We start from the raw sequence: 25587 nt of genomic DNA on the forward strand, positions 1-25587 counted from the left end.
GTCCTGGAGGCCCGTGCTGGTATCGACAGGGGTCTGCAGGTTTGCAGCCATGGAGCCCAGGGGGTTGGGCAAACCCTGTCTGTGACAGTGCGACGCTGGCTCGCACATGGCCACTGGCGCCGATGCCCTCAGCGATGGCCTGCAGAGACTGGGCCATGGCCTGCTGAGACTGGGCCATGGCCTGCTGAGGACTGGGCCATGGCCTGCTGAGACTGGGCCATGGCCTGCAGAGACTGGGCTATGGCGTTGAGCGCCTCTGCCATCTGGCGCGGCGCTGGCTCTTGGCTCCTGTGAGAGGGCAGCCATTTCCTGGGCCACAGACGCGCCTGCACGGAAGGCCCCAGGCCTCGCAAACCGTTCCCCATGTCTGACACCGTCGCACCCATTGCCTCCACCGCGGACGCCACCCGTGCGGGTGTCAGCCTGGGTGGCACGCATGACCGGCACCACTCCCAGCTCCTGGACGTGGGTGGACTCCTCCACCTGCGACCGCTGCCGGCCCGCAAGCCGCCCGTCACCCTCGTTCGCTCGTCTCCGGGTCGGTGGTTGCATCGGATCTATGTGTGGGGTGTGGTAACTGCAGGAACCCGGGATCCATCTGGGCGGCAGATGTTCGCTTGGGCTGGGCTGCCCTCCGACCGCCCGGTCCCTCTGCTGCTCCTACCTCCACCTGCTGTACCGGGACGGCTGTGTTGTGCGCACCAGTGAGTGTAACCAGACGCCTCATCACTAAAGTGCCCAACCGTGGTGAGTGTTTCTGTGATGGTGGAGGGTGTTGGTGACAGCAGTGGCGTTGTGTCGTGCTCTTCGTCCCACTCTGAGTCCATGGCACTTTGGGGTGGGGGTTCGTCTCCACCCATCCACTCTGAGGTCACTGTCCGGTATTTCGTCTTCCTGGGTAGTGCTGTCCCGGGTAGGGGTGGTCCTGGGTAGTGCTGTCCCGGGTAGGGGTGTCCTGGGTAGTGGTGTCCTGGGTAGTGGTGTCCTGGGTAGTGGTGTCCTGGGTAGTGGTGTCCTGGCTCGGATGTGACGGGGGCCTGTGGCCGCCCCCCTCGTCGCTGGGTGGTCGCTCACCGCACGTGACGGGGGTGTCGTCTCCCTGTTGCTCCTGGTCTCTCCGTCTCCCGTGGTGTGCGAGGGGCATCCTGCGGGCGTCGCATGCTGGAGGGGTCCGGGTCTCTCTGTCTCCCGTGGTGTGCGAGGGGCATCCTGCGGGGCGTCGCATGCTGGAGGGTGCGGGTCTCTCCGTCTCCCGTGGTCTCCGAGGGGCATCCTGCGGGGCGTCGCTGCTGGAGGGGTGCGGGGTCTCTCCGTCTCTCCTGTGGTCTCCGAGGGGGCATCCTGCGGGGCGGTCTGCATCTGCGGGGATGGTGCCTGGACGTTTGGTCCTGCGATACACAATGAAGCATGCATGGTTAGACATCAGGCAGTGATCAGGTGATACGGGGGAGGGGGATATAGGGGAGGGGTATATGGGGACTGGCTGTCGGTGGCTCTCTCTCGCTAGTACACCCCCGACCTCTGCATCAGCAACCTCCCGGTCCTCGGGATATGGGGTATATGGGGGAGGGGGGATATGGGGGAAGGGGGATATGGGGGAGGGGGGATATGGGGGAGGGGGGGATATGGGGGATATGGGGGTTTCCATGGGGAGGGGGGACTATGGGGGCTATTGGGGCACGATGGGGTTATGGCGGGGATTGGGGAGGGGGGATATGGGGAGGGGGGATATGGGGAGGGGGATATGGGGGAGGGGGGATATGAGGAGGGGGGATCTGGGGAGGGGGGATATGGGGGAGGCTCCCCCATGCCTGCTCTGACGAGGTCGTTCACCTTCTTGTGGCACTGGGTGCCTGTCCGTGGTGTCAGGGCCACAGCGGTGACGGGCCTCTGCCACTTCCCTCCACAGACGCCGGCTGTGGCGTGGGGCAACTCTGCGGCCATGCCCGGGATACAGGCGTCCCTCCTCTGCTCCACCGCGTCCAGGAGCGCCTCCACATCGCGTGACTCGAACCTCGGGGCTGAGCGACGGCCAGCCATCCAGTCGGGTGTTCCGGTCGGGTGGGGGGGAGCAGCGCGGCCTTATGAGCCGTCACGCCGTGCAGCGCGTATGACGCTGCACGGCGTGAACCACTGCGCAAGCGCGGATCCCGTTATGTCGCTGCTAGCCCATTTCGGGCCGGAGACTATCGACCCATTTTTCCGACGTGATGCAAGTCGGATTTGCGCCGTTTTTTGCGCCGATCGCGGTGCGGAAGGCTCCGCATCTTTGGGGGCCGAGCCCCAACCTTGAGGGGCTAGGCCCGCGCCGGACGAATTTTCGCCCCGCCAGCTGGCGGAAAAGGCCTTTGGTGCCCCGCCAGCTGGCGCGGAGATGACATCTCCGGACGGCGCATGCGCGGGAGCATTAGCGGCCGCTGACGGCATTCCCGCGCATGCGCAGTGGAGGGGGTCTCTTCCGCCTCTGCCATGGTGGAGACCGTGACGAAGGCGGAAGGGAAAGAGTGCCTCCACGGCACAGGCCCGCCCGCGGATCGGTGGGCCCTGATCGCCCCGCGCCCCCCCAGGACGCCGGAGCCCGCCCGCGCCACCTTGTCCCGCCGGTGAAGTAGGAGGTTTAATCTACGCCGGTGGGACAGGCATTTTAGCGGCGGGACTTCGGCCCATCCGGGCCGGAGAATCGCGGGAGGGGGGGCCCCGCCAACCGGCGCGGCGCGATTCCCGCCCCCGGCGAATATCCGGTGCCGGAGAATTCGGCAACCGGCGGGGGCGGGGTTTCACGCCAGCCCCCGGCGATTCTCCGACCCGTCGGGGGGTCGGAGAATCTCGCCCCACGTTCCCACAAACAGCACTGTGATAATAACCAAAGCATCTGCTCATTTTAGTGATAGATGTTGCTTCAGGGGCAAACATTGGTGAAGACACCAGGGCTAAGTCCTCTGCTTTTCTTCAAAATAACACTTATACCCACCAATAAAGGTAGATAGAGCCCCGAGTTATTATCTGGAAGATTGAACTTCTGACAGTAAAGCACTGATGTGTCAATGTTTTGTGGCCAAGTCTCTGAGGTAGACTTGAACACACTGGGTTGGATTCTCCGGTTCCGCAGCCACGTGTTCCTCGGTGGCGCGCTCGCTGGCAGTGGGACCCTCTGGCCGGGATTCTCTGACCCGGCGCCGAGTTGGAGAATCCCCGGGGGGATGCGAGAATCGTGCCTAACCGCCCCGACCCCGGCATGCCCATTCTCCGGCGCCGATTCGCGGGCGCCCGCGGGATTCCTGCCGTGCCGGTCGGGGGCCGCTGGCAGCGCCCCCCCCCGCCCCCCCCCCCCCCCGCCGATTCTCCGGGCCCTCATGGGCCGAGTGGCCAACGAGTTTGGCCGGATCCCGCCGGCGTGGACTACTCAGGTCCCACACGGCGGGACCTGGAAGGTGAGTCTGCGAGGGCTGTCATGCAAGGGGGAGCGGGAGGATCTGACCCAGGGGTGGGCCCCCACGGTGGCCTGGCCAGCCATCTGGGCCTACCGATTGGCGGGCGGGCTGGTTCCGTGGGGGCCTATCTTACTCCGCGCAGGGCCACTGTAGGGCTCCGGCATATTGCCCGGGGCCCGGCGCAGAGAAGGGAAGCCCCGCGCATGCGCAGAATCACGCCGGCCATTCCGTGCATGCGCGAGCTCACACGGGCCACTTCACGCTGGCTAGAGCTGCGGGGACCACTCCGGTGCCAACCTAGCCCCCTAGGAAGTGGCGCATTCCCCATTAGCGGGGACCGTTGACGCCTCAGTGGTTGGCACCGCTTTTCATGCCAGCATGGGTCATAGCCCCATTATTAGAGAATCCCGCCATCTGTTCCGACAACCGGCCAATGGGATTTCCATTGTGGCCATCCCACGCCACCAGGAAGCCCGCAGGCGTGGGTGCGCTGCTGCCGGAGCGGAGAATATCGCCGGCAGAGAATTCACCGATTCAGAGAGGTTGACAGGCCAGAGAGCTACCAAATGAGACACAACTGACTTGTGACTAATCCAAGTAACTTTTAGAATGTACTTCTAAAAGGCGAGCATTATCATATTTTTTTATGTCCGCCAACAGAAGGGTGAACTGGCCATTTACTATGAAATGGAAGCAGGAGGGAAGACTGAATCTCGCGGAATCGTTGAGGTCTGCCCCATTACACACAGGTAGGTTCTTAATTGGAAAAGGTTATTCACTGAGTTGTCTCGATCTTCCACCATATGTCATGCCATCCATAGAATGATACAGCACTGAAGAGGCCACTCGGTCCACCATAACTGCATCAGCTCTTTGTAAAGGTTTTCCAATTCACTGTCTTTCCCCAATAATCCTGAAAATTGTTCCCCTTCAATTATTTATTGAATTTCCTTTCCTCTTCCAGCTCTTGTTCTTTTACCAATGACTTTAAATCTGTATTCTCTGGTTACTGACCCTTCTGCCACTGGAAATATCATTCATGATCTCCCCTTAACCTTCTCTCCTCTAAGGATAACAGTCCTATCTTCTCCAGTTTCTGAACCAACAACCTGTATTTGTATAGCATCTTCAAAATAGTAAAACGTCCCTAGGTGCTTCAGGAGTGTTCTTAAAATTTAACACTGAGCCATGTAAGGAGGTACCAGAGGGGTGATTGAGTTCGACTAAAGAGGTAGTCTTTGAGGAACATCTGAAAAAAAATAGAAATGTAGATAAGTAGAAAGGCTTCGAGAGAGAAATCCAGAGTTTAGGACCTAAACAGTCGAAGGTATGGTCATTATATGTGGAGAAGTTAAAATTGGGGATGAGCAGGATGTCAGAAATGGAGATGCGCAGAGTCCTCGAAAGGTTATGTGACTGGAACTACACATCGGGGGGCATGTCAATGGAGAGATTTGAAACCAAAGAAGAAATTGTAAAATTTGTGCATTGCTGGACTGGAAGGCAACGTGGATTAGTGAGCACTAGGGTGATAGGTGAACGGGACTTTATAGGAGTTAGGAGAGCGTCGGATCAGTTCATGTTCAAATCCTGTATCCTTTGTACCATCTTAGTGAACCTGCTGTGCAGCCTCTCTAAGTCCGTTGCATTCTTCTTAAAAGGTGTTACCCCAAAATGGACATAATACAGATGCAGAGGAAGAATGTAGAAATCAGAATTGTTTCCTTCAATGCAGAGCTAGCAGCAGCAATGGCTGAATGGTCTTTACTGAGCTGAGATTTCTCAGGAATGTTCTCATCATTGCCAAAGCGAGCATCAGAAATCATCATGATTCCACCCTAGCCTCTAACTGCGACCTTCTGGTTTTGGGCTCTGCGGAACCTTAAAGACCTTAAACTCTGCACTAGTTCTCTGATGAATCTCTAAAACATTTTCTTTTGCTGCTTGAAATCTCCAGTGGATCCCCACAGGTTTTTTTTTTTAATAAATATTTTATTGAAAATTTTTGGTCAACCAACACAGTACATTGTGCATCCTTTACACAACATTATAACAATACAGATAACAATGACCTTTTTTATATAAACAAAAAACAAAAAATAAATAAATATTAAATAACAAAAATGAAAACTAGCCCTAATTGGCAACTGCCTTGTCACAGGCTACACCCCCCCCCGCCCCCCCCCATCCCTCCCCCTCCCCCCCCCCCCCCCCAAATCCTGGGCCGCTGCTGCTGCCTTCTTTTTTCCCCCATCTATCTTTCCGCAAGATATTCGACGAACGGTTGCCACCGCCTGGTGAACCCTTGAGCCGACCCCCTTAGGACGAACTTAATCCGCTCTAGCTTTATGAACCCCGCCATGTCATTTATCCAGGTCTCCACCCCTGGGGGCTTAGCTTCTTTCCACATTAGCAATATCCTGCGCCGGGCTACTAGGGACGCAAAGGCCAAAACATCGGCCTCTCTCGCCTCCTGCACTCCCGGCTCTTGTGCAACCCCAAATATAGCCAACCCCCAGCTTGGTTCGACCCGGACTCCTACTACTTTTGAAAGCGCCTTTGTCACCCCCACCCAAAACCCCTGTAGTGCCGGGCATGACCAAAACATATGGGTATGATTCGCTGGGCTTCTCGAGCACCTCGCACACCTATCCTCCACCCCAAAAAATTTACTGAGCCGTGTTCCAGTCATATGTGCCCTGTGTAATACCTTAAACTGAATCAGGCTTAGCCTGGCACACGAGGACGACGAGTTTACCCTGTTTAGGGCATCTGCCCACAGCCCCTCCTCGATCTCCTCCCCTAGCTCTTCTTCCCATTTCCCTTTTAGTTCATCCACCATAGTCTCCCCTTCGTCCCTCATTTCCCTATATATATCCGACACCTTACCATCCCCCACCCATTTCTTTGAGATGACTCTGTCCTGCACCTCTTGTGTCGGGAGCTGCGGGAATTCCCTCACCTGTTGCCTCGCAAAAGCCCTCAATTGCATGTACCTGAATACATTCCCTTGGGGCAACCCATATTTCTCGGTCAGCGCTCCCAGACTTGCGAACTTCCCATCCACAAATAGATCTTTCAGTTGCGTTATTCCTGCTCTTTGCCACATTCCATATCCCCCATCCATTCCCCCCGGGGCAAACCTATGGTTGTTTCTTATCGGGGACCCCCCCAATGCTCCGTACTTTCCCCTATGTCGTCTCCACTGTCCCCAAATCTTCAGTGTAGCTACCACCACCGGGCTCGTGGTGTAGTTCCTCGGTGAGAACGGCAATGGGGCTGTCACCATAGCCTGCAGGCTGGTCCCCCTACAGGACGCCCTCTCTAATCTCTTCCACGCCGCTCCCTCCTCCTCTCCCATCCACTTACTCACCATTGAAATATTAGCGGCCCAATAGTACTCACTTAGGCTCGGTAGTGCCAGCCCCCCCTATCCCTACTACGCTGTAAGAATCCCTTCCTCACTCTCGGAGTCTTCCCGGCCCAAACAAAACCCATGATGCTCTTTTCTATCCTTTTAAAAAAAAGCCTTCGTGATCACCACCGGGAGGCACTGAAACACAAAGAGGAATCTCGGGAGGACCACCATCTTAACCGCCTGCACCCTCCCTGCCATTGACAGTGCTACCATATCCCATCTCTTGAAATCTTCCTCCATCTGTTCCACCAACCGCGTTAAATTTAGCCTGTGCAATGTGCCCCAATTCTTAGCTATCTGGATCCCCAGGTAACGAAAGTCTCTTGTTACCTTCCTCAACGGTAGGTCTTCTATTTCTCTACTCTGCTCCCCTGGATGCACCACAAACAGCTTACTCTTCCCCATGTTCAATTTATACCCTGAAAAATCCCCAAACTCCCCAAGTATCCGCATTATTTCTGGCATCCCCTCCGCCGGATCCGCCACATATAGTAGCAAATCATCCGCATATAAAGATACCCGGTGTTCTTCTCCTCCCCTAAGTATTCCCCTCCATCTCTTGGAACCCCTCAGCGCTATCGCCAGGGGCTCAATCGCCAGTGCAAACAGTAATGGGGACAGAGGACATCCCTGCCTTGTCCCTCTATGGAGCCGAAAATATGCCGATCCCCGTCCATTCGTGACCACACTCGCCACTGGGGCCCTATACAATAGCTGCACCCATCTAACATACCCCTCTCCAAAACCAAATCTCCTCAACACCTCCCACAAATAATCCCATTCCACTCTATCAAATGCTTTCTCGGCATCCATCGCCACTACTATCTCCGTTTCACCCTCTGGTGGGGCCATCATCATTACCCCTAACAGCCTCTGTATATTCGTGTTCAGCTGTCTCCCCTTCACAAACCCAGTTTGGTCCTCGTGAACCACCCCCGGGACACATTCCTCTATTCTCATTGCCATTACCTTGGCCAGGACCTTGGCATCCACATTTAGGAGGGAAATTGGTCTGTAGGACCCGCATTGTAGCGGGTCCTTTTCCTTCTTTAAGAGAAGCGATATCGTTGCTTCAGACATAGTCGGGGGCAGTTGTCCCCTTTCCTTTGCCTCGTTAAAGGTCCTCGTCAGTACCGGGGCGAGCAAGTCCAAATATTTTCTGTAAAATTCAACTGGGAATCCGTCCGGTCCCGGGGCCTTTCCCGTCTGCATGTTCCTAATTCCTTTCACCACTTCTTCTACCTTGATCTGTGCTCCCAGTCCCACCCTTTCCTGCTCTTTCACCTTGGGAATTTCCAGCCGATCCAAAAAGTCCATCATTCTCTCCCTCCCATCCGGGGGTTGAGCTTCATATAATTTTTTATAAAATGTCTTGAACACTTCATTCACTCTCTCCGCTCCCCGCTCCATCTCTCCTTCCTCATCCCTCACTCCCCCTATTTCCCTCGCTGCTCCCCTTTTCCTCAATTGGTGTGCCAGCAATCTGCTCGCCTTCTCCCCATATTCATATTGTACACCCTGCGCCTTCCTCCATTGTGCCTCTGCAGTGCCTGTAGTCAGCAAGTCAAATTCCACATGCAGCCTTTGCCTTTCCCTGTACAATCCCTCCTCCGGTGCTTCCGCATATTGTCTGTCCACCCTCAAAAGTTCTTGCAGCAACCGCTCCCGTTCCTTACTCTCCTGCTTCCCTTTATGTGCCCTTATTGATATCAGCTCCCCCCTAACCACCGCCTTCAACGCCTCCCAGACCACTCCCACCTGAACCTCCCCATTGTCATTGAGTTCCAAGTACTTTTCAATACATCCCCTCACCCTTAGGCACACCCCCTCATCCGCCATTAGTCCCATGTCCATTCTCCAGGGTGGGCGCCCTCCTGTTTCCTCCCCTATCTCCAAGTCTACCCAGTGTGGGGCATGATCCGAAATGGCTATAGCCGTATATTCCGTTCCCCTCACCTTCGGGATCAATGCCCTACCCAACACAAAAAAGTCTATGCGCGAATAGACTTTATGGACATAGTAGAAAAACGAGAACTCCTTACTCCTAGGTCTACTGAATCTCCACGGGTCCACACCTCCCATCTGCTCCATAAAATCCTTAAGCACCTTGGCTGCTGCCGGCCTCCTACCAGTCCTGGACTTCGACCTATCCAGCCCTGGTTCCAACACCGTGTTAAAGTCTCCCCCCATTATCAGCTTTCCCGTCTCTAGGTCCGGGATGCGTCCTAGCATTCGCCTCATAAAGTTGGCATCATCCCAGTTCGGGGCATACACGTTTACCAAAACCACCATCTCTCCCTGTAATTTGCCACTCACCATCACGTATCTGCCCCCGTTATCCGCCACTATAGTCTTTGCCTCGAACATTACCCGCTTCCCCACTAATATAGCCACCCCCCTGTTTTTCGCATCCAGCCCCGAATGGAACACCTGCCCCACCCATCCTTTGCGCAGCCTAACCTGGTCTATCAGTTTCAGGTGCGTTTCCTGTAACATAACCACATCTGCTTTAAGTTTCTTAAGGTGTGCGAGTACTCGTGCCCTCTTTATCGGCCCGTTGAGCCCTCTCACGTTCCACGTGATCAGCCGAGTTGGGGGGCTTCCCACCCCCCCCCCCCCCCCTTGCCGGTTAGCCATCATCTTTTTCCAGCTTCTCACCCAGTTCCCACGCAGCTGTATCTCCCCCAGGCGGTGCCCCCCCACCCATCCTCTCCCGTACCCACTCCCCCCTTTCCCCAGCAGCAGCAACCCAGTAATTCCCCCCTCCCACCCCCCCCGCTAGACCCCCCGCTAGCGTAATTACTCCCCCCATGTTGCTCCCAGAAGTCAGCAAACTCTGGCTGACCTCGGCTTCCCCCCGTGACCACGGCTCGCACCGTGCGACGCCCCCTCCTTCCTGCTTCTCTATTCCCGCCATAATTATCATAGCGCGGGAACCAAGCCCGCGCTTCTCCCTCGGCCCTGCCTCCCATGGCCAACGCCCCATCTCCTCTCCCTCCCCACCTCCCCCCATCGCCACCTGTGGGAGAAAGAAAAGTTACCATACCGCAGGATTAGAACATAAAACCCCTCTTCGCCCCCCACATTCGCCCCACCACTTTGTCCAAACGTTCTTTTTCATAATCCACTCATTCCAGTTTTTCTTCTACAATAAAAGTCCACGCTTCATCCGCCGTCTCAAAGTAGTGGTGCCTCCCTTGATATGTGACCCACAGTCTTGCCGGTTGCAGCATTCCAAATTTTATCTTCCTTTTATGAAGTACCGCCTTGGCCCGATTAAAGCTCGCCCTCCTTCTCGCCACCTCCGCACTCCAGTCTTGATAAACGCGGATCACCGCGTTCTCCCATTTACTGCACCGAGTTTTCTTCGCCCATCTAAGGACCATTTCTCTATCCTTAAAACGGAGGAATCTCACCACTATGGCTCTGGGAGTTTCTCCTGCTCTCGATCCTCGCACCATAACTCGGTACGCTCCCTCCACCTCCAACGGACCCGTTGGGGCCTCCGCTCCCATTAACGAGTGCAGCATCGTGCTCACATATGCCCCGACGTCCGCCCCCTCCACACCTTCAGGAAGGCCAAGAATCCTCAGGTTGTTCCTCCTTGCGTTGTTTTCCAGTGCCTCCAACCTCTCCACACATCGTTTCTGATGTGCCTCCTGTATCTCCGACTTCACCACCAGGCCCTGTATATCGTTCTCATTCTCGGCTGCTTTCGCCTTCACGACCCGAAGCTCCTGCTCCTGGGTCTTTTGTTCCTCCTTTAGCCCTTCGATCGCCTGTAGTATCGGGGCCAACAACTCTTTCTTCATTTCCTTTTTTATCTCCTCCACGCAGCATTTCAAGAACTCTTGTTGTTCAGGGCCCCATATGAAACTGCCACCTTCCGACGCCATCTTGGTTTTTGCTTGCCTTCCTTGCCGCTGTTCTAAAGGATCCGCTGCAATCCGGCCACTTTCCTCTCCTTTTTCCATCCGTGTCCAGGGGGAACACCCTTCTGGTTTACCGCACGGTGTTTTTAGCCGTTAAAATTGCCGTTGGGGCTCCTATCGAGAGCCCAAAAGTCCGTTCCACCGGGAGCTGCCGAAACGTGCGACTCAGCTGGTCATCGCCGCACCCGGAAGCCCCCACAGGTTTATTAATGTACTTACTGGTCTATTCGCGTATGCCGCCTCCCGAGCAGCAGCAGGTACTTAAGATTGCCTTCTTTCAGAATCACCAAGTTTTATGAGAAGCCCTCTGAAGATGCCACAGAATCGAGGCTTGCGAGTGTCGTCTTTTATTGTTTCCAAAACAAGACGCTGCCGACTCTGGGGGAATATTTGAAGCATTATCCACTGGTGGAGGATCGAGGGCTTGGGAAGTACATGGTAAGAAAACCTTCTCTGTTAAAATTGAGTGGAACTGTTGTCGACGTCTGCCACTTTGGTGTAGCTCTGAATGAACAGAACATAACTAAATAGTTCTCTCCTCTTCATCTCACCTAACACAGATCATTCTATTCCTTTCTCGCTTATCTGGCTTCTCCTCAAATGCTTCCATGTTATTCACCTCGAGTAGCAAGTTTCACATTCTAACTGCTCTCTCGGTAAATAAGTCTCTCCTGAATTCCCTACTTGATTTATTAGTACAGCCGTATATTAATGAACAGTTAGTTTTCAACTTCGCCACAATTGGAAACATCTTCTTTACATCCAATAAAACCTTACTGAGTGTTGTAATTGATAAAATAACAGTGTCATTATCAAGTATCCTGAATAGTACCAAATTTCTTCCAAATGCTGGTTTCTTTGCTCATTTTGCACCTCTATGACAACAGCAACTTGTATTTTCATATCAACTAGAATGTATTTAAATGTCCCACTGGAGCTTTACCAGGCAAAATTTGACACCGAACCACGTAAAGAGTTATTGGGGCATATGACCAAAGATTTGCTCAAAGGGGTTGGTTTTTGAAAAGCCTCTTAAAGGAGGAGAGGCAGAGCGGTTGAAGGAATTCCAGAGCTTGGGTCAAGGCAGTCTTTGGGCATGGCCGCCAACAGGAGAGTGATTAAATTTGGGGTTATGCATAAGGCCAGAATTGGAAGGCCGCAGAGGTCTTGAAGGCTTATTGGGCTGGAGGAGGATACAGAGATAGGGACGAATGACTTTAGGATTCTGCCAGGATAAGCCAAACATAAGAACTAGGAGCAGGATTAGGCCATCTGGCCCCTCGAGCCTGCTCCACCATTCAGTGAGCTCATGGCTGATCTTTTGTGGACTCAGCTCCACTTTCTGGCCCGAACACCATAACCCTTAATCCCTTTATTCTTCAAACATTTGCCCAATACTGATCACTTGTGTATACAGTGATAGTCATACTTTAATTTGAGAGACAGTTTGTACAAAATGATTTTGCATTTTCAGTCTGATAATTTCAGCTATTGGTGAGAATCTGTCCTATATTTAAGGGAGAAGAAGACTTGCAGAGACAATTCAGTACCATCTTTTGTGATCCCTGGACAAGTGCTTTACAGCCAAATATTGTCATAGGAAATGCTGCAGTCAATTTTCACACAGCAAGTTCCCACAAATAGTAATGTGATAATGACCAGATAATGGGTGCAATTTTCCCAAAGGGGAACAAAGTTCCCTTGCGAGCACGTTGAGCTGCATGTTTCATGGCACTCGCAGTGCCGGGAAACACATGAATATTCAATGGGTGAGGGACTTGAACGGGAAATTCACGGCCAAGGCCACACATAGCCCCATTGTACAGTGGGGAGTTCCACTCACCGGAACTCCCCATTGTAGCGAGAGATCAGGATGCTATTTTTAGATCAAAACAATCCCCTACCTCACACACCCCCTCCCCCACCCCAGCCCGAATGCAATGTGCGTTCGCCGCACCCCCAACACACGCTGGGCAATCCCAGCCCGATTGCGTATGCCGTTTGGTACCCTGACAGTGCCACCCAGGCACCTTGGCAGTGCCAGGATGGCACCCAAGTGGCAATGCCAAGGTGCCAGGCTGGCACTGCCAGGGTATCCAGGTGGTACCAACAGTGCCAGAGCACCATCCTTCCCAAAGGCTATGCAGCTGGGGCCCACCGATCTCTTGGGAGACCCTCACAAGTACCAAACGGTACTCGCCCGAGATCTCAGAGGCGAAGGGATTGAAACCTCGGGAATCTACACATTTAGAGTCAGACTAACTGTCTCATTCTAATTTACAGATTTGCCAAAAGGTGATCCCGCCCATTGTGGGTGGGATTAAAACCGCAACGTTTTACGAGATTGCGTTGAATCTCGTGAGGCGTTGCGAGCACGGGTAGATCCTGGGAGTGGGGTCTCCCGGCTTTCAACGGCCACACTGTGCCATGACGAGCTCCATTCCCTGCACAGCGAGGGCGTTGTATCGTACCCAATCTGTTTCTTAGTGATATTAGCTTAGGGATAAATATTAGCAAGGACACTGGGGAGAACTTGCCTGCTCTTCTTTGTAATAGTGCTGTTGGGTCTTTTACATCCACCTGAGAGAGTAAATGGAGCCATAATCTAATGTCTCACCCAAAGACAGCAGCTTCAACAGTGCAGCATTCCACTTTGAGTGTCAGCCTGGATTTTTTTGCTCAAATTTCTGAAATGGGGCTTGACCTCAACCATCTGATTCAGAAAGGCATGCACTGAGCCATGGCTTGCCAGACACTCACCTTTCCTTATTGACCAAATCTGCTCTGTTCTGGAATTGCTTAGTCCTAACATTGCAAATGAAGAAATCTAATCATATTACAGGAAGGACAGAAACCATTATTTTGGGCCTTTTTATCTCACTGTTTTAATGCTTCCTGATGTACTCGCCATCTAGAACTTGCTGCCAATGAGGGTGGCAAAAGCAGAGACGATGAATGGTTTCACAAGAGGTCAGCGAGAGTGAGCCCTCCACCTCAGAAGCTGCGGATGAACTTGTATCTGAGATCACCACTGCAGACGTCAGAGCAGCCTTCTCGAAGGTCAACCCACGGAAAGCCACTGGCCCGGATGGGGTACCCGGACGAGCACTCAGGTCTTGCGCGGATCAGCTGGCGAGGGTATTCGCAGACATCTTCAACCTCTCTTTACAACAATCTGAGGTCTCTATCTGCTTCAAGAAGACGACTATCATCCCTGTACCAAAAAAGCAGCATGCCTTAATGACTATCGTCCAGTGGCTCTGACATCCATCATCATGAAGTACTTTGAAAGGTTAGTCATGGCACGAATCAACTCCAGCCTCCCGGATTGCCTTGATCCACTACAGTTCGCCTACCACTGCAACAGGTCCACAGCAGACACCATCTCCATGGCCCTGCACTCTACCCTGGAACACCTAGATAACAAAGACACCTATGTCAGACTCCTATTCATCGTCGACAGCTCAGCCTCCAACACCAACATTCCTACGAAACCCGTCTCCAAACTCCGTGGCCTTGGCCTCGGCTCCTCCCTCTGCGACTGGATCCTGAACTTTCTAACCCACAGGTCACAATCAGTAAAGATAGGCAACAACACCTCCTCCACGGTCATCCTCAACACCGGTGCCCCACAAGGCTGTGTCCTAGGCCCCCTACTATACTCCTTATACACCTATGACTGTGTGGCCGAATTCCCCTCCAACTCGATTTTCAAATTTGCTGATGACACCAATGTAGTGGGTTGGATTTCAAACAATGACGAGACAGAGCACAGGAATGAGATAGAGAATCTGGTGAACTGGTGCGACGACAATAATCTCTCCCTCAATGTCAACAAAACAAAGGAGATTGTCATCGACCTCAGGAAGCGTATTGGAGAACATGCCCCAGTCTACATCAATGGGAATGAAGTAGAAAGGGTCAAGAGCTTCAAGTTTTTAGGTGTACAGATCACCAACAACCTGCCGTGTTCCCCCAATGCCGATACTATAGTTAAGAAAGCCCACCAACGACTCTACTTTCTCAGAAGACTAAGGAAATTTGGCATGTCAGCTACGACCCTCACCAACTTTTACAGATGCACCATAGAAAGCATTCTTTCTGGTTGTATCACAGCTTGGTATGGAGCCTGCTCTGCCCAAGACCGCGGGAAACTACAAAAGGTTGTGAATGTAGCCCAGTCCATCACGCAAACCAGCCTCCCATCCATTGACTCTATCTATAATTCCCGCTGCCTCAGAAAGGCTGGCAGCATAATTAAGGACCCCACGCACCCCGAACATACTCTCTTCCACCTTCTTCCATCAGGAAAATGATACCAAAGTTTGAGCTCACGTACCAACCGACTCAAGAACAACTTCTTCCCGACTGCCATCAGACTTTTGAATGGACCTACCTCGTATTAAGTTGATCTTTTCTCTACACCTTGCTATAACTGGAGCATTATATTCTGCCGTCTCTCCTTCCTTCCCTATGTACGGTATGCATTGTTGGTACAGCGTGCAAGAAACAATACTTTTCACTGTATACTAATACATGTGACAATAATAAATCAAATCAAATCAAATCACAAGGAAATTGGTTGGGCTTTAATGACTCATTGAAACCACAAAAAGGCTCTTTCCGTATTACATGAAACTAGTGTCCTCTTTGATAGTGATGTTTGAAACCTCAATATTTCCTTTGGTCTTTTATTTCAGGAATGGCTCATTAACAAGGCTAAAATCACAGTGTTTGGAATGAAGCTGCCGACTGGATTCCAGCTCATTGGGCAAGTGGTAAGAGTAGACAATACATTCTGCCTTGGCATTTATAGATAAACCATGGGTTGTTGGCAATTTGTTATGCCATGGTATAACGTGATCAAACGGATTCATTTTTCACACGGGCACACCTCCAGCGGCCAAGCCGAGCACCATGGCGGACTCCGACTGCGGACCCACACAAAGGAACTAGCTCCCCCCATCGGCTGCGCGCCCGAAGATCCATCAGGCCCGATCCCGCCCCTGGCCACCCATAAGGCCCCCCCGGTGCCAGGTCCCCTGCTCCCCACCAGAGTGGACGCGGACTGAGTCCGCAGCCGCCACGCGAGAGTCCCGACTGGCCATACCCTGTTCGTTACACACTGTCGGGAGTTCGGCCGCTTGGGAGCGGAGGTTTGCTGGCCGGGCCTCTTGCAATGGCCCTCAGCCGTGCGGATAGTCGGAACCTGGAGAATCGCTGGAGTGGCGCTGGGCCCTATTCCATAGGGAAATTTGATTCTCCGTCCCCGCGCCAAATGCGATTTTGGTGCGGGGCTGCATGGAATCCAACCCTTGATATCTAGATGTTTTGAATGATATGGAACAAGGGAGGAGGATAGATTCAAACTGTTTTCATTCACCCTGTGTAAGCCTTTGCAGTTATCTAATTGTCAGCTAAATCTCAAGCTCAAATGTCTCCATGGTCTTGTCCTTCTCTATCTCTATAACCTCCTCCAGTCCTTAAATCCTCTGAGGATTGTGTAATGAAATGAAAATGATGAAAAAATGAAAATCGCTTATTGTCACAAGTAGGCTTCAATGAAGTTACTGTGAAAAGCTCCTAGTCGCCACATTCCGGCGCCTGTTCGGGGAAGCTGGTAAGGGAATCGAACCGTGCTGCTGGCCTGCTACTTCACTGAGCCCACCATTATAGGAGCTAGGTTTACCAGGTGGAATCTCTACTCATGCTCAGTAATTGTGGGGTGAATTTCACCTGCCAGTAGAGCTTTTACATTTGTGGCTTGTCCTGTTATCCTTCTAATGCTTGCATTTGTCAATAGGATCTCTCTGAATACAAGAAGTGGCTGGTACACTGCTCTTCAAAGCAACATAGTCCTACTGCCAAATCAATTACCTGTCGTTCCTATGCGAGGTAATGTTGCTTTTAGCATTGCTCAGACACCGCTATAATGGACTAGAATGGTATGATGCATAAAAGATTGCTTTATATTAATGATCGATTCAGAAGTTGGCAGTGAATTGTTTTGTGGAACCACTGTGATCTGTGTTGCGAGGAACTCCTACTTCTACCATGTTGTTAAGTGGATAATCCTGAAGTGGGGGAAGTTTGTGGGGTGGGGGCAGGTGTATTGTCGCTCAGATAGTTGTTAGGTATTCTACAGAACTATTCGAAAACGAGTGAGGACATGAAGAACACTTCCCTTGTCAACCAGCAGCACCATCGAAAAACATCGGGCCTGGGTGGTGTGCTCTTTCGGAGGGGTGGCGCAGACTCGATGGGCTGAATGGCCCCTCCTGCACTGTAGGAATTCTGTGAAACTCCAGCAGTTCACAATATTTAATAGTCATTTTGAAGTTCAGTAGGAACAAAATCTCACTGTTATCAGGCACGAGGCCAGCCGCTTGAATAGTCCCTAAATGGTCTGTTGGAGTTAAAGTCATACCTTCGGGAATGTTTTTCCTCCTAGTGTTTGATATCAGAGATCTATTTAAATTTGATGATGCTGACTTGTTTTTAGGGTAGGAATTATGGGAAATCCATCAGATGGCTTCCATGGGAAAACCATTGCCATGACGATATCTAACTTCTGGGCTGATGTGACGATATACGAAAGCAAAAAAGTTGTAAGTTAAGTCAACGCGTGATTGAGCAATGTAACAAGTAAAGAGTATGCACACGGACAAACAGAGGGTCCCTCTCTAATGCATTTGCAATGAAATTAACTTTGCTGCTAATTGTACCTCCAAACTCAAAAGATTGTGACAACAGCAAAACATTTTAGCCGTAGCAGCCAGTGGTGAGGCCTCAGGGATAGCCCCAGCATGATTTCATGTATTTTGCGGTGTTAAGTCATTAGATTTAATAACATTAAAATATGCGCACCCTTCTGTTGCATTAAAAATGTTGCAATCTTTCAATTTTAAAGAGGTCTTGAAATTGGGACAGAAAGTCTTCTCAAATTGATCCCCTTTTACAATTTGAGTTTGGAAGAAAATTCTGAGCGGAATTTTATTGAATATAGAATATAGAACAGTACAGCACAGTACAGGCCCTTCGGCCCCGAGGATTTCCCAGTCCTGCTGAAAGTCAATGGACTTTTAGTTGCCTCTCCAAATTTTCCATTCCCACCCTTGACTGATTCCGCCCGGAAAATCCCAGCCTGAGTGCACATTGCATGTGCTTGGAGAATGAACAGTGTGCTGCCCTGTATTTTCTTGAAGCCAACAGGTTTATAATGTAAGCGCTTCTTTTTCAATTTTTATTTATTTCAATTTGATCGGCTATTAGATTATCTGCTTCTACCTGAGTTTCTGGGAAGGCATTCTGCATCCAAACGACCTTTCACGACTTTAAAAAATAACCAAACAATTTTTGCAGCCTCTCATTTTAACCTTTTGGTAATGATGTTAAATGTATGCCCTTTAATTACCACCTTGCCTTATCAAAGCCCCTGATAATTTTGAACACCTCTGCATCTCTTCAGCTTGCCTGTTCTGCCAAAATAATCTGCCATTTCTCTGGTCTATCCTCTAATGGTTGGTGTTACTTTATGGAGTTTTTTTTGTTCCTTCTCCTTAGGTTGGGTGGCCAAAACTGGACACACAGAGTGATTTGTATAGGTGTCGGATGATATCTTTGCTTTTAATACTTTGTGCCTTATGCATTAAACTAAAGTGCCAGAGGAGGAGCCTGGGGTAGGGAAGGACAACATCCACCAGGATGCCATTCATAAGACCATAAGACCATAAGACATAGGAGCGGAAGTAAGGCCATTCGGCCCATCGAGTCCACTCCACCATTCAATCATGGCTGATTTCGACTCCATTTACCCGCTCTCTCTCCATAGCCCTTAATTCCTCGAGAAACCAATCATTTGCCAAGTTAATAACAGTTGACTACACATCAAAAATACTTGATTGACTATAAAAGTACTTTGCAATGTTCAAAGGTTGTGAAAGGCGCTGTATGAATACAGTTTATGGAGAGACAGTGGCGCACTGGTAATGTCACTGAGGCAGAGGCCCTGGCTAATGTTCTCGTGCATGGGTTCAAATCCCATCATGGTAGCTGGTGGAATTTAAATCAATTAATAAATCTGGAATTGAAAGCTATTCTCAGTAATGGTGACCATGAAACTATCATCGATTGTTGTAAAAACCCAATGGTTCACTAATATCCTTCAGAGAAGGAAATCTGCTATCCTAACCCTGTCTGGCCTACGTGTGACACCATATTCACAGCAATGTGATAACTCATGAGCACTGTCTTAAATGATTGAGGAAGGGCAATAAATGATGCCCGAGGCACACCACTAGTCACCGGCTGCCATTCTGAAAAAGACCCCTTTATCCCCACTCTCTGCCTTCTGCCAATCAGCCAATCCTCTGCCCATTGCCAGTGTCTTACCTTTAACACCATGGGTTCTTAACTTATTTAACAGCGTCCTATATGGCACCTTGTCAAAGCCTTCTGGACATCGAAATAGATCACGCCAACTGGTTCTCCTTTGTCTAACTTCCTTGTTACCTCCTCAAAGAATTCTGACAAATTTGTCAGACATGACCTCCCCTTGTTGAAGCCATGCAGACTCAGTCCTATTTTACCATGCACTTCCAAGTACTCCACAATCCCATCTTTAAAAATGGACTCTAAAATCTTACCAATGACCGAAGTCAGGCTAACTGGCCAATAATTTCCTGTCTTCTGCCTCCCTCCCTTCTTAAACAGCGGTGTTCCATTAGTCATTTTCCAGTCCTCTGGGACCCTCCCTGCATCCAGAGATTCCTGAAAGATCATCACCAATGCCTCCACAATCTCCTCAGCTATCTCCTTTAGAACCCTGGGGTGTAGTCCATCTGGTCCAGGTGATTTATAAATGATGGTCACTTGGGTAAGATTGCAGAGGGTTGATTATACCCATGAATAGGCACATGTCTGCATCTTCAGGAGAACATGGGATAAAGTTACAGTTAAAGAAAGTTACGTGATCTGCTGATTGCTCAGCCTATTGTGAATTTCGCACAATGTTTTCTAATTCTTACTCTCATGTTGCTTTCTACTTTTGAATTTTCCAGGTACTGATACCCCATCCTCTCAATGACCCCACAGAGTTTGGTAGCTTACAAGATTTACATGGGATCAGTCGGAAGGAAGGGTTTGTAACTTTAACTTACATTTCAGTGCAGTCAATGATTTAATCGTTTCACCAGCAGTTCAAAAAGTAGGGGGCGGGATTCTCCCTTCTGACGGCTGAGTGTTAACGCCGTCGTAAAAACTGGAGAGTTTAACGACGGCGTCATCGGACCGCTAAGTGTAGCAATCCTCTGCCCTACAGGAGGCCAGCATGGCACTGGAGCGACCCACACCGCTACAGTTGCCGATACCGGCGTCAAACGTGCGCCGCAGGTCTGCGCATGTGCGCTGCGACCGGCGCGAACGCGCGCATGAGCGGTAGCTTCCTTATCCGCGCCGGCCCCAATGCAACATGGCTTAGGGCTACAGGGGCCGGCGCGGAGTAAAAGAGGCTCCCACCAGGGGAGGCCGGCCTGCCGATCGCTAGGCCCCGATCGCGGGCCAAGCCACAGTGGAGGCCTCTCCCGGGGTCGGATCCCCCAGGCCGCCCCCGATAAGATGGACACCGAGGTCCCGCCAGGTAAGACCAGATGTTAATGGCGCCAGCGGGACTCGGGCTTTTTTGGCGGCCACTCGGTCCATCCCGGGCGGAGAATCGTCGGGAAGGGGGGGGGGGGGGGGGCGCTCGACCCGCGCCAAAACTGGGGAATCCCAGTTCGATTCCCCACTGGGTCACTGTCTGTGCGGAGTTTGCACGTTCTCCCCGTGTCTGCGTGGGTTTCCTCCGGGTGCTCCGGTTTCCTCCCACCATCCAAAGACGTGCAGGTTAGGTGGATTGGCCATGATAAATTGCCCTTAGTGACCAAAAAGGGTTGTGAAGAGTTATTGGGTTACGGGGACAGGGTGGAAGTGAGGGCTTAAATGAGTCAGTGCAGACTCGATGGGCCGAATGGCCTCCTTCTGCACTGTATGTTCTATGTTCTCCGGTGACCGGAGAATTGGCGGACCGGCGTCAGGGCAGCATCGCCCGGCGAACTTCCGAACCGGCGTTGGCTGAGAGAATCCCACCCAGTGTTTTTATTTCAGCATATGGATGTATAACTTTGTCTCCTTTCTCCAGTTCTTTTGTCAATCAGAATCCTTTTTTAACACAGCGAGTTGTTATTTTCTGATATGTGCTACCTGAAAGGGTGGTGGAAGGAGATTCAATAATAACTTTCGAAAGGGAATTGGATAAGTACTTGAAAAGAAAACATTTTCATGGTTATGAAGATAGAGTAGGTGGATGGAACTAATTGCATAGCTGTTTTAGAGAGCTGGAACAGTCACAAATTGCCAAGTGGCCTCCTCTATGTCGATATGATTCTTTGATGTTTATGTTACTGATTGCTAATTTATCAGCAGACACAGCTAGTGCTTGTTAAAAATATTAAAGTAAATACTAACACCATTGTGTCAGCCAGTGAGTTAGTGGAAGGGCAAGAATCACAGCAAACAGTCCACAGCAAAAAAAGTCGATTGAAACAGAGTCTGTGTGACCTACAGCCAACAGAGGCCATGACCAAAACTACAGATAAAAGCAGGATTACTTCTCCAGTAAAATGCAAAGAGTGGAAGATAGTTATGTGACTGTGGTGATACACCACTGTACTTCCCTACCACTGTACATAGTATATAATAGTTGTGTGTAACGTGGCCCTGTAATACTGTGTATTGTACTGTAGCTCTGCAGAGGTTCGGTCACTGGTAGGTAACCCGACCTGGCCACGGAGAGCTCCGCCTTAGCCACTCCCCCGGGAGTTAGTATAAGAACCCTCTTCTGGGACCGGCCCCATTCTGTCTGGGGTCGTCTGTGTCGGGTAAGCCTCCCATGTAGTATATTAAAGCCTGAGTTAAAGTCTCACATGTCTTTGTGGTTCTTGGCGCTTAGCGCATCAGTGACACAAGGGGCGCAATCTACCGGCTGTTCACGGGATATCCCGGTCCCACGCCAGCGCATTAGTTTCCCGGTGACGAGGGTGCAGTCACCAGGAAATCCCATTGATAACGACGGGGCGGTAAATCCTGCTGGCGGCTTCCTCCTCCGTCAAAAAACTGTTGGTCGGTAAATCACACCCAAATTATTGCGCAGAATTAATCCCAGTTTCAGCAGTGTTGCTGGGAGAATTATCCACTCATCTCCATTTTACCCAGTGATTGTAGTGTCTCTCCGGGCAGCCAAAAACAAATTCTTCTTTGATGATTTGAACATGACCGTTCCCTTCTTGAAACAATTAAAATACACTTTACACAAGAATGAGGCTGTTTAAAATATTTAACGGAAACATTTCTAAGTTCATTTGTGGCGTTTATTTCAGGGAGTTCCCCGCCGCCTCTGCCGTCGAGTCCCCATTGCTATAAAACAACACTTCGTGCACGATTCCCCTGCCTCGTTCCGCATCCGCTCAAGCGAAACGAGGCCGGTAAATAGCGGGAGAACCACGCCAAATAGTTTGCAATGCAACCGGCCCACTTCCGTAGGTGAAATTGGGATCTCGCCATAGCGTGGCAAGAAACCAATTATCACCACTTAAGCCCCATTTCCATACAATTAATGAGATCCCTATCCAACGTCCTCCTGTCATTCAGCGACCCCCCCAGCAAGTGCTCATGCTGGTGCCGATTAGTACTCCTTTTCAAAAACATGAACCAGGCGAAAGGGCTTCTGTGGGGAGCCGAGGAGGCGAGTTACCATCTTTGCTCACAGGCAAAGACAAGGGTAGCCCCAGAAACGGGTCCACATGATCCAGGGGTTGGCATGCTGGTGCCACGTGCGGTTCCCCCCCCACACCGCCTCCACCCGCCCACCCTCCCATGGCGCTGGGCTTGCCTCCGCAGGGGTGGGCCGCCATGGGAGGGTGGGGGGGGGAGCGGAGGCGGTGTGGGGGGGGGAACCGCACGTGGCACCAGCATGCCAACCCCTGGATCGTGTGTACCCGTTTCTGGGGCAACGCCTGTCTGCCCCACCAACATAATCCCCACTGACTGCAGAGGCCTCTGGCCATGTGGTTGAAGGCTTTTACTTTTTAAAAATAAATTTAGAGTACCCAATTCATTTTTTCCAATTAAGGGGCAATTTAGCGTGGCCAATCCACCTACCCTGCACATCTTTGGGTTGTGGGGGTGAAATCCACGCAAACACGGTGAGAATGTGCAAACTCCACACAGACAGTGCCCCCCCCCCCCCCACCTGTCACCCGACCCAGGCACCCTTACAGGTTTCCTCCCTTCCAGGTCCCCCACCTGTCACCCCACCCCAACCACCCAGAGGCTCCTGCTTACCAACCCTACGCTCCCCCTTCCTTCATACTCCCCTCCACCCCCCCACTTTCACGGGCATGGCAGTGCCATTTAGCTCTCCCCCTAACAAACATAATGTGAATCTGCCCCCAATGGGACTCCCCCAAAGCTTCGCCCCGGAATTGCCCCAGCACTGGCTGGCCCTGCCATGTTGGCACTGCCAAGCTGGCCCTGCCACCCTGTGCCAGGGGGCACTGCCTGAACAGGTCTCTATCGCCCCAGGGGCTATACTTACCTTTGCCCTCTGGGAAAATCCCCTTAAATGATTCATGTTTTTCAGAATCTGTGTAAACCTTGCTGACGTGACGTCACGTTGGCAAGGTGTGAATATTCAGTGAGGGAGGATCATGTGGTGGGGGAGACTCAGTAAGTATATTAATATAAGGTTCCAGCCCTTTCTGGGTGTGAAGCTTGTTACGTCATCCATGCATTCAGGTAACACTGGTGGGACTGCCTTTATTGCCTGTTCTTGCCTTCAGAAGCAATGATTGCTTCTACAACTGAGTGGCTTGTTAGGCCATTTGAGAGACCATTGAAAAGCGAACCAACCAAAGTTGGACTGAAGTCTTCTGTAGGCTTCACAAGGTAGGACAAATAAATGCCTCTCTCTTACGGGGATTGGTAAATCTGTGGGATTTTTACAATCGGACAGCCACTACACCACAATTAAATATGTCTCGTGAGATGCTAACTCCATCAGGATTTCCCCGAGGGTATTTCAGAGAATGTGTTTGAACTGATTTAGAATTATTCAGTCCCCTTTGGAACAGAGTGGCACTCTGGAATAGGCTAAAGCATTGACGGGTGCGAGAAACATCTATTGGTGAAAGTGCTAAATTGAGGTATTTTTTTGCAGATATCTGGGTGGCCTGAGGTTACTACAAGCAACCTGTAAGAAATTCTACCAATACTGCTCTGAACAAGGGTAAGAAAAGTTCTAGATTGTGTGAAATCACCAGTTTAAACAATGGATTGCTGACATTAGTGTGTTTCATAATAATAATATTTTAAACCTTGGCCCCGCTTGTGCGCTCAGATGAACATAAAATATTCCAGGGCTATTATTTTGAAAAACAGCAGAGGAATTCTCCCTTGTGCCCAGGAATAATGGGCAGGATTCTCTGACCCCCTGCTGGGTCGGAGAATCGGCAGGGGGAGGTGTGAATCCCGCCCCCGCCGGCTGCCGAATTCTCCTGCGCCGGTCACTCTGCGCCGGTCGGGGGCCATTGGCAGCCCCACCCCCCGCCACGGTGATTCTCCGGCCCGCGATGGGAAGAGTGGCCGCCCGTTTTCGTCCGCTCCCACCGGCGTAAATCACAACAGGTCCTTACTGGCGGGACCTAGCTCCACGGGCGGCCTGCAGAGTCCTCGGGGGGGGGGGGGGGGGGCGGTGGGCAGGGGTATCTGGCCTCGGGGGGGTGCCCCCATGGTGGCCTGGCCCGCGATCGGGGCCCACCGATCCGCGGATGGGCCTGTGCCGTGGGGGCACTCTTTCCCTCCGCAACGGCCGCTGGCAACCTCCGCCATGGCCGGTGCGGAGAAGAACCCCCCCCCCCGCTCATGCGCTGGGATGACGCCAGCACACGCTGGCGCTCCCGCGCATGCGCCAACTTGCGCCAGCCAGCGGAGGCCCTTCGGCACTGGTTGGCGTGGCGCCAAGCCCGCCGGCACGGCGCCAAACACTCCGGCGCCAGCCTAGCCCTTGAAGGTGTGGAGGATTCCGCACCTTTTGGCAGGCCCGGCACCGGAGTGGTTCACGCCACTCCTCGGCGACGGAGTGGCCCGCCCTGCCGATTCGCGGAGAATCCCGCCCAATAATTATTCTTCAGCCAACATTACTAAAATAGATTATCTGATCTGTTGTTAAACCTTGCTGTGGGCAAATTGTTTGTCACATTTCTTACATTACAACACTTCAGATGTACTTCATTGGTGCTTTGGGACATCCTGAGGTCATGAAAGGTGGTACATAATTGCAAGTTCTTTCCAAGTCAAATCATGCTTATTTAAAAATAAAAAAATAAAAGTCTAACAATCTTAAAGAATCACTTCTTTTTCTGCAGTTCAGTTAAATCTATTGATGAACTTTGTGTTCCAATTTTCTAGAATCGCCTTAGCCAAAAGGAACTTCACTCTAAAATATGACACTAATATACCACGGCAGGTGGTGAGTATATTTATGAAAAGATGCACGAATGCAAAATACTGTGGATGAAGGAGATTTGAAATAAGACTGTAAAGTGTTGGGAAAGCTCAGCAGGTCTGGCAGCACGTAGTGAAGAGAAACAAACAGAATTAACGTTTTAAATCCGCTATGACTTCTCCTGCATTCAACCGAAGGAGAGTGATGTTGGACTCGAAACATTTACTCTTTTCTCTCTCCACTTGTGATGCCAGACCTGCTGAATTT

The 25587-nt window shown here is 51.3% G+C and overlaps 1 protein-coding gene across 2 annotated transcripts in view; it reads left to right on the top strand.

Annotated features, from left to right (window-relative positions):
- Positions 1-4071: 4071 nt before the first annotated feature.
- Positions 4072-25587, top strand: part of LOC140398154 (uncharacterized) — a 56443-nt gene continuing 34927 nt past the window's right edge. For both annotated transcript variants that reach the window (XR_011937428.1, XM_072486476.1), the window contains exons 1-8: positions 4072-4180; positions 11063-11219; positions 15482-15559; positions 16585-16676; positions 17284-17389; positions 19841-19920; positions 24034-24102; positions 25284-25344. Coding sequence is in view for 1 of the 2 variants with exons in the window: in XM_072486476.1 (XP_072342577.1) it covers positions 4119-4180; positions 11063-11219; positions 15482-15559; positions 16585-16676; positions 17284-17389; positions 19841-19920; positions 24034-24102; positions 25284-25344 (705 nt within the window). In the remaining variant the exon portion in view is untranslated. The remainder of the gene's footprint in view (positions 4181-11062; positions 11220-15481; positions 15560-16584; positions 16677-17283; positions 17390-19840; positions 19921-24033; positions 24103-25283; positions 25345-25587) is intronic.

Source organism: Scyliorhinus torazame, chromosome 21 (assembly GCF_047496885.1).
Source record: "Scyliorhinus torazame isolate Kashiwa2021f chromosome 21, sScyTor2.1, whole genome shotgun sequence".
Classification (NCBI taxonomy): Eukaryota; Metazoa; Chordata; class Chondrichthyes; order Carcharhiniformes; family Scyliorhinidae; genus Scyliorhinus; species Scyliorhinus torazame.